Source organism: Pituophis catenifer, unplaced genomic scaffold (genome assembly GCF_029215685.1).
Source record: "Pituophis catenifer annectens isolate HBS135680 unplaced genomic scaffold, rPitCat1.0.hap2 SCAF_7, whole genome shotgun sequence".
Taxonomy (NCBI): domain Eukaryota; kingdom Metazoa; phylum Chordata; class Lepidosauria; order Squamata; family Colubridae; genus Pituophis; species Pituophis catenifer.
Window position 1 is genome coordinate 37,290,785 of NW_027256887.1, and position 12,652 is coordinate 37,303,436.

The 12,652-nt window shown below is 37.4% G+C and overlaps 1 protein-coding gene across 1 annotated transcript in view; it reads left to right on the forward strand.

Moving 5' to 3' along the window:
- The window catches only part of ARID2 (AT-rich interaction domain 2), a 264,008-nt gene that overhangs the window by 248,143 nt on the left and 3,213 nt on the right, over nucleotides 1-12,652 (forward strand). Inside the window, exons 20-21 of the mRNA XM_070947152.1 lie at nucleotides 6,262-6,385; nucleotides 6,470-6,561. Coding sequence (XP_070803253.1) covers nucleotides 6,262-6,385; nucleotides 6,470-6,561 — 216 coding nt within the window. The remainder of the gene's footprint in view (nucleotides 1-6,261; nucleotides 6,386-6,469; nucleotides 6,562-12,652) is intronic.

Here is a 12,652-nt window from a genome sequence, read left to right on the forward strand (position 1 = left end):
GACAAAGCACCACACAGCCAATACATTTTAAAAAATAGCAGGGAAAGCAGATAATAATAAGACCTGGCAATGGCTAAGAGCAGGAAAGTTGAAGAAAGAGTCCAAGGGACTAATTCTGGCTGCACAAGACCAAGCCTTAAGGACAAATGCATACAAAGCCAGAATTGAGAAGACGGCAACAGATAGTACATGCCACCTATGAAAAGAAGCTGAAGAAACAGTGGCCCACCTGGTAAGGTTCTGCAAGAAGATTGCACAGACTGACTACAAGCAGCGGCATGATAAAGTAGCAACAATAATGCATTGAAAGATGTGCAAGAAATATCATTTGCCTGCAAACAAGAACTGGTGGGACCATAAAATAGAAAAAGTCACAGAAAATGAAGAAGTTAAATTGCTCTGGGACTTTAGAATTCAAACAGACAGGCACCTGCCACATAACACCCCAGACCTAACAATTGTCAATAAGAAAGACAAAAGAAGTCTCCATAGTGATTGTGACAGTGCCTGGAGACAGCAGAACAGAAAAGAAAGAACTGGAGAAGATAACAAAATACAAAGACCTACAAATAGAAATAGAACGACTGTGGCAAAAACAAGCAAAGATAGTACCAATAGTAATGGGCGCCTTGGGTGGAATGCAATCCCAAAACAGTTAGAGCACCACTTGAACACCATTGGCATTGACAAATTCGCCATCAATTAATTGCAAAAGGTGACTTTACTCAGAAAAGCTTCCACCCTGCGCAATATCTATTAACACCATCAAACATCCAGATCTGCCTATCCCAGGTCCTTAGTAAGAACTTAATAGGTAGACAAAAATGCCAAACCCAGTCTGAACTTCTGGCTGACTGTGCGATCAACAACAACAATAAGCAGCGCATGTTCAAGATTTGGAAGAAGAATCACCTGGATATGAAAATCAATTAACAAAGACGTATGGACCTGAGGCGTGTTATTTTGAAGCATAAGCTCTTCACTAATGCAGAATTACAAGAGATTGCAAGCAGAGCAGTGCAATATCAAGGCTCAAGTATAACTGATTAAAGAGATAATTTAGAAGTGGAGCAACAAGTAGTGGAGAAAAGGAAGGAAATCAGAGAAGTAGATGAGAAACAAGAAGCAAGAGCTGGATTAGATCTTGAAGAACCAACAGCTAAAGCCGAATTAAGTGAGAAGATTAAGATTCAGGTAGAAAACATGGAAAGATTTCGATTGCCAAAACTGAATCAAGGTAGTAAGAGATGTTTGGCTAAATTATTGAAGAATGTGAATGAAGCTGTCCAGACTATTCCAGCAGAAACATTACTTAAACAAACCAGCTAATGTATGCAGCAGCTTATGTTACTACTGAAGAATTGGGCTTGAAAATTGGAAATAATAAAGCAATTAATAAGGGAAAACCAAAGTGAAAAATCTGCCTGGAGTTAAAAATAAATAAAATTTGATTGATTTTAAGTAATTTGAAGAATTTGAGGCTAGGAAACCTGAAGAATAAAAAAATCAGATTAGCTTGACAGCAAGATACAACCTGGAAAATAAAGAAATTGCACTCATTGTTGAAAAAGCTGAAACAAAGAGTTGTAGCTATTTCAGAGAAAATAAAGCGATGTGATAATCGAATAATGCAGTTTCAGCAAAATTCACAATTTCAAGCAAACCAGCATTATTTCTATAACACCCTTGAAAGTGGACATGTGCTACCACAAGTGAAAAACCTAACAAAGAAAATATCAAGTTCTAGAAATACCAGAAAGTGAAAAGTGGCTAACAACTGGAAGAACTTTTTTAATTCAGAAGGATGCAGCAAAGGAAAATAAACCTGAAAATTATGAACCAATTGCTTGCCTGCCAACAACATCCGAAATGCTTAAAGGCATTATTGCTAACCAAATTTATGGATATCTAGAAAACAAGGATTTGCTACCTGTAGAACGAAAGGGTGCTGCAAAAATTCAAGAGGAACCAAAGACCAACTGATGATTGATAAACTGGTTTTGAAGAATTCAAAGAAAAAATGAGCAAATTTGTTCATGGTCTGGATTAATTATAAGAAAGCATTTCATTCTGTTCCACACTTCTGAATTGAGAAATGCTTAGACATTTTTGGAATTAGTAGCAACATCCAGAAATTTCTGAAAACTTCCATGAAGTTTTGGCAAACTAAGCTGATGGCCTGTGGAAAAGAACTTGGTGAAGTTGAAATCAAATGAGGAATCTTCCAAGGTGACTCATTGCCACTGCCATTATTTGTATTTTCAATGGTGCCACTAACAAGCATTTTGAACATAACAAACTGTGGCTATGAATTGGCTAAAAAAGGGTTGAAAATTTCCCATTTGCTCTACATGAATGATTTAAAACCATTTGGAAAAATAAAAGCTGAACTGAGTTCACAGCTGAAAAACACTGAGGAGTTTAGCAGAGACATTGAAATGCAATTTGGCATTGACAAATGTGCAACAATTGCTGTTAAGGCAGGAAAAATTGTTGAAGATGATGGATTCAAATTTGATAATGAAGAGCTGATAAAGGTAACACCACAAGAGGGATCAAGTACTTAGGAGTTTTGGAAGCTTCTGACCAAGTACACAATCAAGTTAAGGAAGCTACTTCAACAAAATACATAAAGCGAGTCTGGAAAATCTTGAGATCAAAACTGAGTGGAGGAAATAACATGAAGACAATTAACACCTGGGCAGTGCTTGTAATATATACTCAGCTGGAATAATTGATTGGATTCAGCTAGAACTTGATAACTTGGATCAAACCACAAGAAAACTAATGACAATGCATCATGCTCTGCACCCAAAAAGTGATGTTGATCTATTGTATTTGCCAAGATCTTAAGGTGGCAGAGGTTTCTTACAGGTGAAACAAACTGTGGAAAAGGAAAAACACCGTTTAAATACTACATAAAAAACAAAACAAAAGAGCCTCTACTGAAGGAGATGAACAAGAGAAACCTCTTGAAAACAACAAGATTGAAAGCAGAATATCGAAAGGAAACAATTGAGTATGGGGTTTTTAACTGGAAAAAGAAGCCTATGTATTCATTTAAAAAGCACAGAACATAAACATAGTATAAAAAACAATAACTATTATAAAAAGTTAAATGCTAAAACCAAAGTATACCGTGTTTCCCTGAAAATAAGACCGGGTCTTTTTTTTTTTTTTTGACTGAAAGACCCATTAGGTCTTATTTTGGGGGGATGTCTTATTTTGTGGCCACACACCCGCTCCCACCATCTGCTTGCCCATGGCTGCAACGGCTTACAGGGCTTCCCAGGGTAGACACACTTTTAGCCTGGACGGAAAAATGACAGACACTGAAAGCTTTGCTTGCAAATGGGGTGCTTTGAAACAGAGCAATTAGCTGGGTGAAAAGTGCATGGCAAAGCCAGGGGAGGCAGAGGCACGGGGGTTGAGGCAGGCAATCCCAAAGCACCGGCCACTCTGTCCCACCGTCTCTCAGCTTGCCTGGCGCACCCAGATGAGGCATCGGGATCACCTGCCTTTCTCCCCCATGCTTTCGCCTGCTGCCAGTGCCGCCATGCAAGCCTCCCATGAGCCTCCTGTGAGCCAGGCAGCCACGCAGCATGCCCAGATCGCCTGCCTTCCCTTGTGTCTTTGCCTCCACCTGCTGCTGGTGTCACAGTGCAAGCCTTCCACAATCCTCCCATGAGCCAGGAAGCCATGTAGCACATTCTGATTGCCTGCCTCCCCCCCCCCCATGTCTCTGCCTCCCCCTGCTGCCAGTGCCTCTCTGCGAGCCTCCCGGTTGCCAGACAGCCGTGCAGCATGTCCAGATTACCTGTCGCCTCTGCCTCCGCGCTTGGACTTATCTGTGTTGCACCAAGGGGCCGGTAGACTGTGGCTGCTGCTGGACACCATTGGCACCCATGTGTGCACTGCCTCTTCTGCTGACCATGCCCATCCCCCGGGCTTATTTTCAGGGAAACACAGTATATAAAAACAAAAATCTAAAAGTAAGGATAGAGGTTTGATGGGTGAAGGGAACATAAAGGTTTGTATATAGCAAACTATGTCACAGTACAAAACACTTAAAAATGATAAACTAAATGCCCCTTAAGATTACTTTATGTCATAAGTAATCTTCTGACGTATTTTAAGGACTGCTGCATAGAACATGGCAACATTATATAGTGGATTTAAAAAGTCTATATACACCCCCTGTTAAAATACTAGGTTTTTGAGATGTAAAAAAATCAGGCCAAGATAAATCATCCCTCATATTAAAGAAATAGTTTGAAGTTGAGTTTCTAATCTCAAGGTGGCATTAGAGACACATTTTGGGACTTGAGGGGCCAATTTTAGAAATTTTGATTGAGCAAGTGAAATTAGAGAATGGGACAAGCTGGGCACCATAAAAAAGTTGTGCTAGTGACTTGACTTTAAATAATTTAAATGCTACATTTATAGGAGTTGAATATTATGGTCCAAAACCTAAACTTGTACATCATGTGGATTTAACAATCTCAATATTTATCTTAAAGAGAATAGAGAAAATCTATTTCTACTGTTGAATAATCCCTATATCCACTTAATCCCTATATCCACTTAGTTTAGGAAAGCTGAAGGAATATTTGACAACCTTTGGAATAAGCCATTTTAATTGAAAACCAATTTTTCACTTTAAGCTTGTTATTATTATTAGGGTTATGCTGTGAATTGGTGTGAACACCAAGTCTGATGTAGAATAAAACAGTTCAGAGTTACTTGAGTTCAGACACTTACCTAACTCATCCTGCCTTTTTGAAGATTCTCTGTGAAATTCCATTATGTAATTTACCTATAAACGCTTTTTAATGTTTAATATTTCTGCATAAATATGATAAAATATTATCTATTCTCCACACAAGTCCTAAAAATAGATAAAGAGAAATCAACTAAAGAATTGAGCACAAGCATTACAGTTGTACATTTATTGACTGATAAAAAATTTCCAAAGCTGGATCATCATCATGTTTGGCAGTTAAGCATATAGCATCACTATCATATTTGGCAGTTAAGATGTATGTATTATATAAAAACACTTTTTACTTTTTCAATTATCTACCTAATTCTGTATTAGCTAGATAGCAAAAAAGCTGAACCAATTTATTTTAATGGAAAGAAATTTCAAATTAAAAAATCCAGTGTTCAACGTCTTTATTCCATTGTCACTGAACCTTCTCAGTTTATTCAGTTTTTTATTTCTCTTCTCCCCAATTATTTCCTTCCTTTTACAAGTATAGAATTGTAGTTCTTACATTTCAGTATTTAAAATATTTTTTCAGCTCAACTAATTTAATTTAGTCTTCGTTTCTTTATCATTTTCTTTTTCTGGTAGACTATTAATTGAGAAAAGTTATTCAGTGGACATCTGTCTTCCTTGTTAATAGTATTACTACTAACTAGCAGTTTAGTAGTAGTAGTAGTCTAGTAAAATTGTAATAGTATTCCTCCTTCATCCCATTTTAGCTATATTGATGAGTATCTTGGTATGATTTAGTATATTAGACAGTATCACTTATCAGTATCAAGGATTAGGTGATAAGATGAGTATAAAATTGTAGTGAAAACTTTAAGAAAGCTGTTGAAGTGGCTTCAACAAATGATATCAGAAGATTAATTAATCTCTGCATTGATTTCTCTGCACTGACATGAAATTTTATATACTTCATCCTCTCACAACTGTCTAATATTTATGCAAAGTTAGTTTCTTTTGAAAACTTCTGAAGCTTTTGTCTTATTTCAGTGAAGGCAAATACATTTTTAGATTTGTGGGATCAAATAAGTTCTAGATGTGCTGCCAATGCAAAATTAAATATTTAAATCTGCATAATCTTTCCTCCCAAAAGAATAATATTTTAAATTGTTTAAAAGTATAATAGGAATTATTGCAAGAAAACTACCATTGTTCCTTATTCCAAAGGCTTTCAATTCTTGGAAAACATTGCTCTACCCATAGCATTTGAAGGAGGGATTGTTGTTGCACTTGGGGGACAGTTGTTATTTAAATGGATAGATCAACAGAAATTTTAAAATGCAATAATGCTGACAAAACATCTTACAAAGTAAATGGCAATTTCTCTAATATATTATTATTTTATTAGTTAAGATATGAACAAAACTACCTTCTCTTGAGGAATAAGATAATTGGAACCTGTTAGCACCAAGCATCAGTTTAACAGAAGGAAACAATACTTGTGCCAGAAACCCTGTGTAATTATTTTTATTTGTAAATCTATTCAGGCCACCAACTGCTGGGGGTTCTTCTTCTACTCCCAGAGCACAGAAGGCTATTGTCAATCACCCTAGTGCTGCCCTCATGGCTTTAAGGCGAGGATCACGAAACCTTGTTTTCAGAGATTTCACAGTAAGTAGGATGAGTATGAAAGATATACTGGAAAGAAATAGTTGTGATATTGATACTAAAAACTTGTTTTCTTTTCTGACTTAGGATGAAAAAGAGGGACCAATTACTAAACACATCCGATTAACAGCTGCCTTAATATTAAAAAATATTGGTAAATATTCAGAATGTGGTCGCAGGTGAGTAGATTGTCTCTAATGGAATACTGCAAATTTTCAGAGATGACAAATGTAATCCTAAACATTACTAAATACATTGTACCAGCTTGGAATTTCCTTCCTTCCTTCCTTCCTTCCTTCCTTCCTTCCTTCCTTCCTTCCTTCTTTCTTTCTTTCTTTCTTTCTTTCTTTCTTTCTTTCTTTCTTTCTTTCTTTCTTTCTTTCCTGACATTTAAACTTTCTGCTCATTTTCTCTTTCATGGCTGTGTAAAAAGAGATTGGAAAAGAGTCATGTCAATTTAATGAAGGTTATTTGAATTTTGGTGTAGGTTTTAGTGCATGTTTGCTCCTTCTATTCTCCCCCTTCCCCTCATTTATTTATATATTTTTTGTATGTAAATGGGTATTTTCAAATACTTTTTCAATTATCTACTATTATTCCACCCAGCAAAAGTGCATGTCTGCATATTCAGAATTGGATTCATTGGCATCATTTTAGAAGATGCTTGAGATGAGCAATTTCCTCATTTCCTTCTTTACTGCCTAATCTTGAATGCAATATTTTTCTCTGTGGTGCTCTTTAATGTTCTGGTAATAATGAGACCATAATAAATTGTTTGTCTCCATATAGCTTTCTTTCAATATTTAATACTTTTTCTTAAAAAAACTTAGTACAGGTAGGTAGATCTTAGCTTACGACCACAACTGAGCCCAAAATTTCTGTTGCTAAATGAGACATTTGTTAAGTGAGTTTTGCCTCTTTATGACCTTTCTTGCCACGGTTGTTAAGTGAATCACCGTAGTTGTTAAGTTAATAACACGGTTGTTAAGTGAATCTGGTTTCCCCATTGACTTTACTTGTCAGAAGTTTGCAAAACGTGATCACATGATCCCTGGACACTGCAGCTGTCATAAATATGAGTCACTTGTCAAGCATCTGAATTTTGATCACATGACTATGGTGATGCTGCAATGGTCATAAGTGTGAAAAACTATTATAATTCACTTTTTTCAGTGCTGTTGTAACTTTGAACGGTCATTAAATGAACTGTTGTAAGTCAAGGACTACCTGTACAAGAAAAAAACCCAGTTAATGCATCGTAAAAGTAGGCATATGAAGGTCAATTAATTTAAGGTAATGTGAGTGCAAAGTGTGAGTGTGGTAAATCATAGTAACTGTGAATGATTAGTTAGTCATAAAATGTTTTTCCTTGTTGAAAATCTACACTTAATTATCCCAGGTTTTGCCCCTGTGCTGCAGCATTTAGATAAATTCATCCTCCTATAGATTCTATTTTGGTTTTAGTGATTTAAATCCAACCCATTTGGATTTAAATGGAAATATTATAATGTTGAATGTGTGTCGTTTAGTGTATCAGTACCATGTTGGTGGGATGTAGGCAACTGGGTTTGGTGTCCAAGGTGTTTTCTAGATTAGACATCCTGGCTTGAAAAAAAAAAAAAAATGAGTGTGCTTAGTTTGTGGTTGAGGCATTCTGCCCTAAATGGGCCAAAACTTACTAGTACTGTACTGACCCAGCCATTAGCAGGAAATGCTGCCTGTACCGCAAGGCAACTAAGTTCAAAAATAATATGTGCTATTTTCTCTGTCTTAATAAAAAAATGTGAAAAATTTATATGACCAAACCAAAACCATAATTGGTCAACATTAATGAGTCCAACTGTTGACAACTATGGTATATGGCAGGTGTCGGCAACCAGCGACTCCGGAGTCACATGCGGCTCTTTCATCCCTCTGCTGCGGCTCTGTATTGTGACGGAGGGATGAAAGAACTGTCGCAGCAGTGGCGATGGCCAAAGCCTCAGTGTGGGAGCGAAGCACCCCTGCACTTGCCTTTGCGCAAAACAGTATTCCGCCTTAGTCACAGTACATTTGCTATTGCTGCCTCTATGGCCTGCCTACTGTTCTCACAGCGCCTTGTGCAGCATAGTGAAATTTCACGCGCTTCACAATGGGGGAGATGGGGTCCCCTCCTCCTCCTGGAGCCCATTATGCAGAGCCGCAATGCAACTCTGTCCCACTCGCACAAGGCAACAGCAGCAGCAGCATCGGCTGCTCCTGTTGGTCACCTCCCATTTGGTCACCTCCCAAATGTCAGTTGTCTTTCCTGCAGAGCCACCGTTGTGATGCCCCGCCTCCCCACTGGCTAGCTAGTCTTTGGCTCTCTGCTGACCAGCTGATGGTCGACGCACTGCTCCTGGGCTCGTTGGCCTCCGCACGTCAGACTCCCACCTCCCAGGACCAGTTCAGGTGCTTCCTTCCCCCCCAGGGGACAGGAAGAGAGAGAGAAATAGAAATAGAGAAGGGGGAAAGAAAGAGAGGGAGGGAAAGAGAGAAAGAGACAGAGAGGTAGGGATGGAAAGAGAGAGAGACGAAACAGAGAAAGAGGGAGGGAGAGAAAGAGAGAAAGAGGGGGGAGATAGAGGGAGGGAAAGATAGAGACGGGAGGGAGAGAGAAACAAGAGACAGAGAAAGAGAGGGAGGAAAAGAGAAAGCAAGGGAGAGACAGAGAGAGAGAAAGGTGAACATTTTTACAGAACTATAAATACGTTGAGCCTTTGAGGCGAGTGGCTGGGCAAGGCCGGGTGTGACAAGAAGTGGCTGGGAGGGGAGGGGTGAGGTGGGGCTGGGCGTTGCAAATAATTTAACAACCTGTTCTCTGTCCTAATGACTGACTGGGTAGGTGTGGCTGGGGGTTATGTGACTGAGTGGGAGTGAGTGACGTCGAGTTGGCCATGCCTACCCAGGTTTTGTGGCTCCTGGTGATTTATTTTCTGTGGGAAATGGGTCCAAATGGCTCTTTGAGTGTTTACAGTTGCAGACCCCTGGTATATGGAATATTGTAACTTGAAATACAAGAGGATCAAATGATAAATACCTTGTGTTAATGACTAAAAATAAGAAAAAAAATATCTATGCACACTGAAAAGAGTTGACTAATACATGCCTGGAAATGGAAATGTAGGTTTCATTTTTAAAGAAATATCCAAAATATATTTCAAAAGTAGAAATTAATATAATCTAGATTGTTGTGAGTGCATACAAAACTATTTTTTTTATTGAAAAAGTTTTACAAACATCAATTTTTCCCCCATTTCCCCCCCATCCCTCCCTAACCCCCCCAAACCCTCCCTCCCCATGACTTCCCCAAGGTGAAATCCATCCACATTGTATTATATCATACTTTACCACCCCTCTATTCTCCTCCCTGTGCGCTATAAATTTCTACATAACAATAGACTATTTTGCCCCCATATACTATACATTTCTACACAACATTTAGCTAAAAGCTATCTGGTACTTCCTGGTTTGGTATTTATTCTGCACATAATCTATCCAATTCTTCCACTCCCATGCATAAGTCTCTTGAGTCTGGTCTTTTAAGTATGCTGATATCTTCGCCATTTCTGCAAAACTGGCCATCTTCAAAGTCCATTCTTGAATTGTAGGCATATCAACCCTTATCCAATATTGACCAATCAGTAACCTGGCTGCTGTCACCATATACAATATCAATTTTGTTTCACCCACTGAAAAACCTTAACTATACCCAGTAAAAACAAATGAGGAGAAAATTGAATTTTTTTCTTTAAAACAATTTGCATAACCCACCAAATTTTTATCCAAAAAGCCTTGGCTTTCTTGCATGTCCACCATGTATGATAATATGTAGCATCTAGACAATTACATCTCCAACATTTCGGTTGAACATTAGGATACATACATGACAATTTCTTAGGATCTAAATGCCACCTATAAAACATTTTATAAAAATTTTCCCTTAAATTCTGCGACTGTGTAAACTTAACATTCTGAACCCATATTTTTTCCCATGTTTCCATCATAACTGGTTCTCCAAAATTTTGCGCCCATTTTATCATACAATCTTTAACCAATTCATTTTCTGAATCTCTTTCTAACAAAACATTATAAATCCTCTTAATATGCATTGGGCCTTTCTCTTTTATCTGTCTAACCAATTCTTCTTCATGCAACATTAAACCGGTTTTTTGATCTTCTCTCCATCTCAATTGAAGTTGATTATACTGTAACCAAGTTAAATTAATCCCTTCTTCCAACAGTGTGTTCAATGTCTTTAGTTGCCATCTGCCCCATCATTAAAAAGTACTTCTTTATATAACCCCCCCCCCCCCCGAGTGACTTTATATTTATATTCCGTATATGTGACCAAGATCCAACGACAACGGTATTTTGTAATCCCATTTGAATCGGTGCTTCTTCCATACTCTCATCAAGGAGCTTCTAAATATATGGCTATTAAATACTTTGTCCACCTTGTTTTCATAAAATAAATATGCATGCCAACCAAATTCAAGATTGTGGCTTTCTATATTCAATATTCCAGTCTTTGTCCTTCCAAACCAATCACTTGCTTGTGTAAACGCTGCAGCTTCATAATATAATCTCAGGTTTGGAAGTTTAAGACCACCCCTTTCACGAACATCTTGCATAATTTTCAGTTTAACTCTTGGCTTTTTCTCATTCCAAAAAACTTATTCACTCCTTTTTGCCATTCAGTCAAATATTTATCACTTTTAAGCACCGGAATCATTTGGAACAAAAATAAAAATCTAGGTAGAACATTCATTTTAACTGTTGCTATTCTTCCAAGTAAAGACAGCTGCAGTTTTTTCCAGGTTTCCATATCCTTTTGTACTTTTCGCCACAACACCTCATAGTTATTTTGAAACAGTTTTATATTTGAATCTGCAACTTGAACTCCTAGATATCTCACTTTTGATACTATTTCAAAGCCTGCCTTCCTTTCCAGTTCCTTCTTTTGATCAACTGTCATATTTTTAACTATCATCTTGGTTTTTTTCTGATTCAGTCTAAATCCTGATACCATACCATATTCTTCTAAAATTTCTTTCATCTGAATTATTGATTCCATCGGCTGCGTTAGGGTAACAACCAGATCATCTGCAAATGCCCTTGTTCTGTAATCCTCTTGCCTTATCACTATTCCCTTCAAAGTGCTCGAGTCCCGTATTGTATTCAACAAGACTTCTAAGGTTAGAATAAACAACAACGGGGATCATACAAAACTATTAACAGCTGTTGAAACTATAGCTCACATGCTGCTACACTGCATCTTTTAGAAGGTTTCACGGACTCAATTTATAACATCTTACCTAATAAAATATCCGGGAAATACTGATCTTTTTTAAAATCAACTACTGTTATCAGAGCAGTATGAAGTAGTTTTTCTGAATGTGGCCAAATTCTGCTATGCTGTATGTAAAATTAGGCAAACTTAACTGCTGACTGTTAATCTGCCACCAATTACAATATAGTATTCTGTCTTTTATTTTTTACTATTATTATTGTTTTAATGTTTTTGTCTGTGACGATAATAAAAATTGATTAAACCTGTTAGCAATCCATAGGTAGGTTTTAGTTGCCAGTGAATTATGAGAATAGAAAAACCACGGATGAATTGGGGAGGAGAATGCAAAACTGAATGAATGTGAACCAAGATAAAGTCATTATGTTACATAATATGAATGAATGTTGAGATCAAAAAAGTGTTTGTTTCAGTTATCCAGAGGCCAAATAATGAATCAGGATGGTTATTTTATATACATGTTTTAGCTATATCTATTGATATGTATATATGAAAGAGGAATTAATAAATTGCTATTCATGATGAAACATGAGGGATGAGCCATTTTTTGATGGTTTATGGTGTATTTAGTGATACGGAAGAAAGGTAAAATAAATTAGAGTGAAAGTAAATGACAAAAGGAAGCAAAAATTGACACCCTGAATGAAAAGTCATTACAGAATAGCAATAGACTTATCTACTGTTTCATGGTGCTTTACAAAGCCCTCTCTAAGCAGTTTACAGAGTCAGCATATTTCCCCCAACAATCTGGGTCCTGATTTTACTGACCTTGGGAGGATGGAAGGCTGAGTCAATCTTGAGGATGGAAAGAACTCCTGGCAATGTGAGTAGAGTTAGCCTGTAATACTACATTCTAACCACTGCTCCACCATGGCTCTTGATAGTTCTCAATTAACAACCACTTTTTCAGCAACTATTTGAATTTGCAGTGATGCTGAACA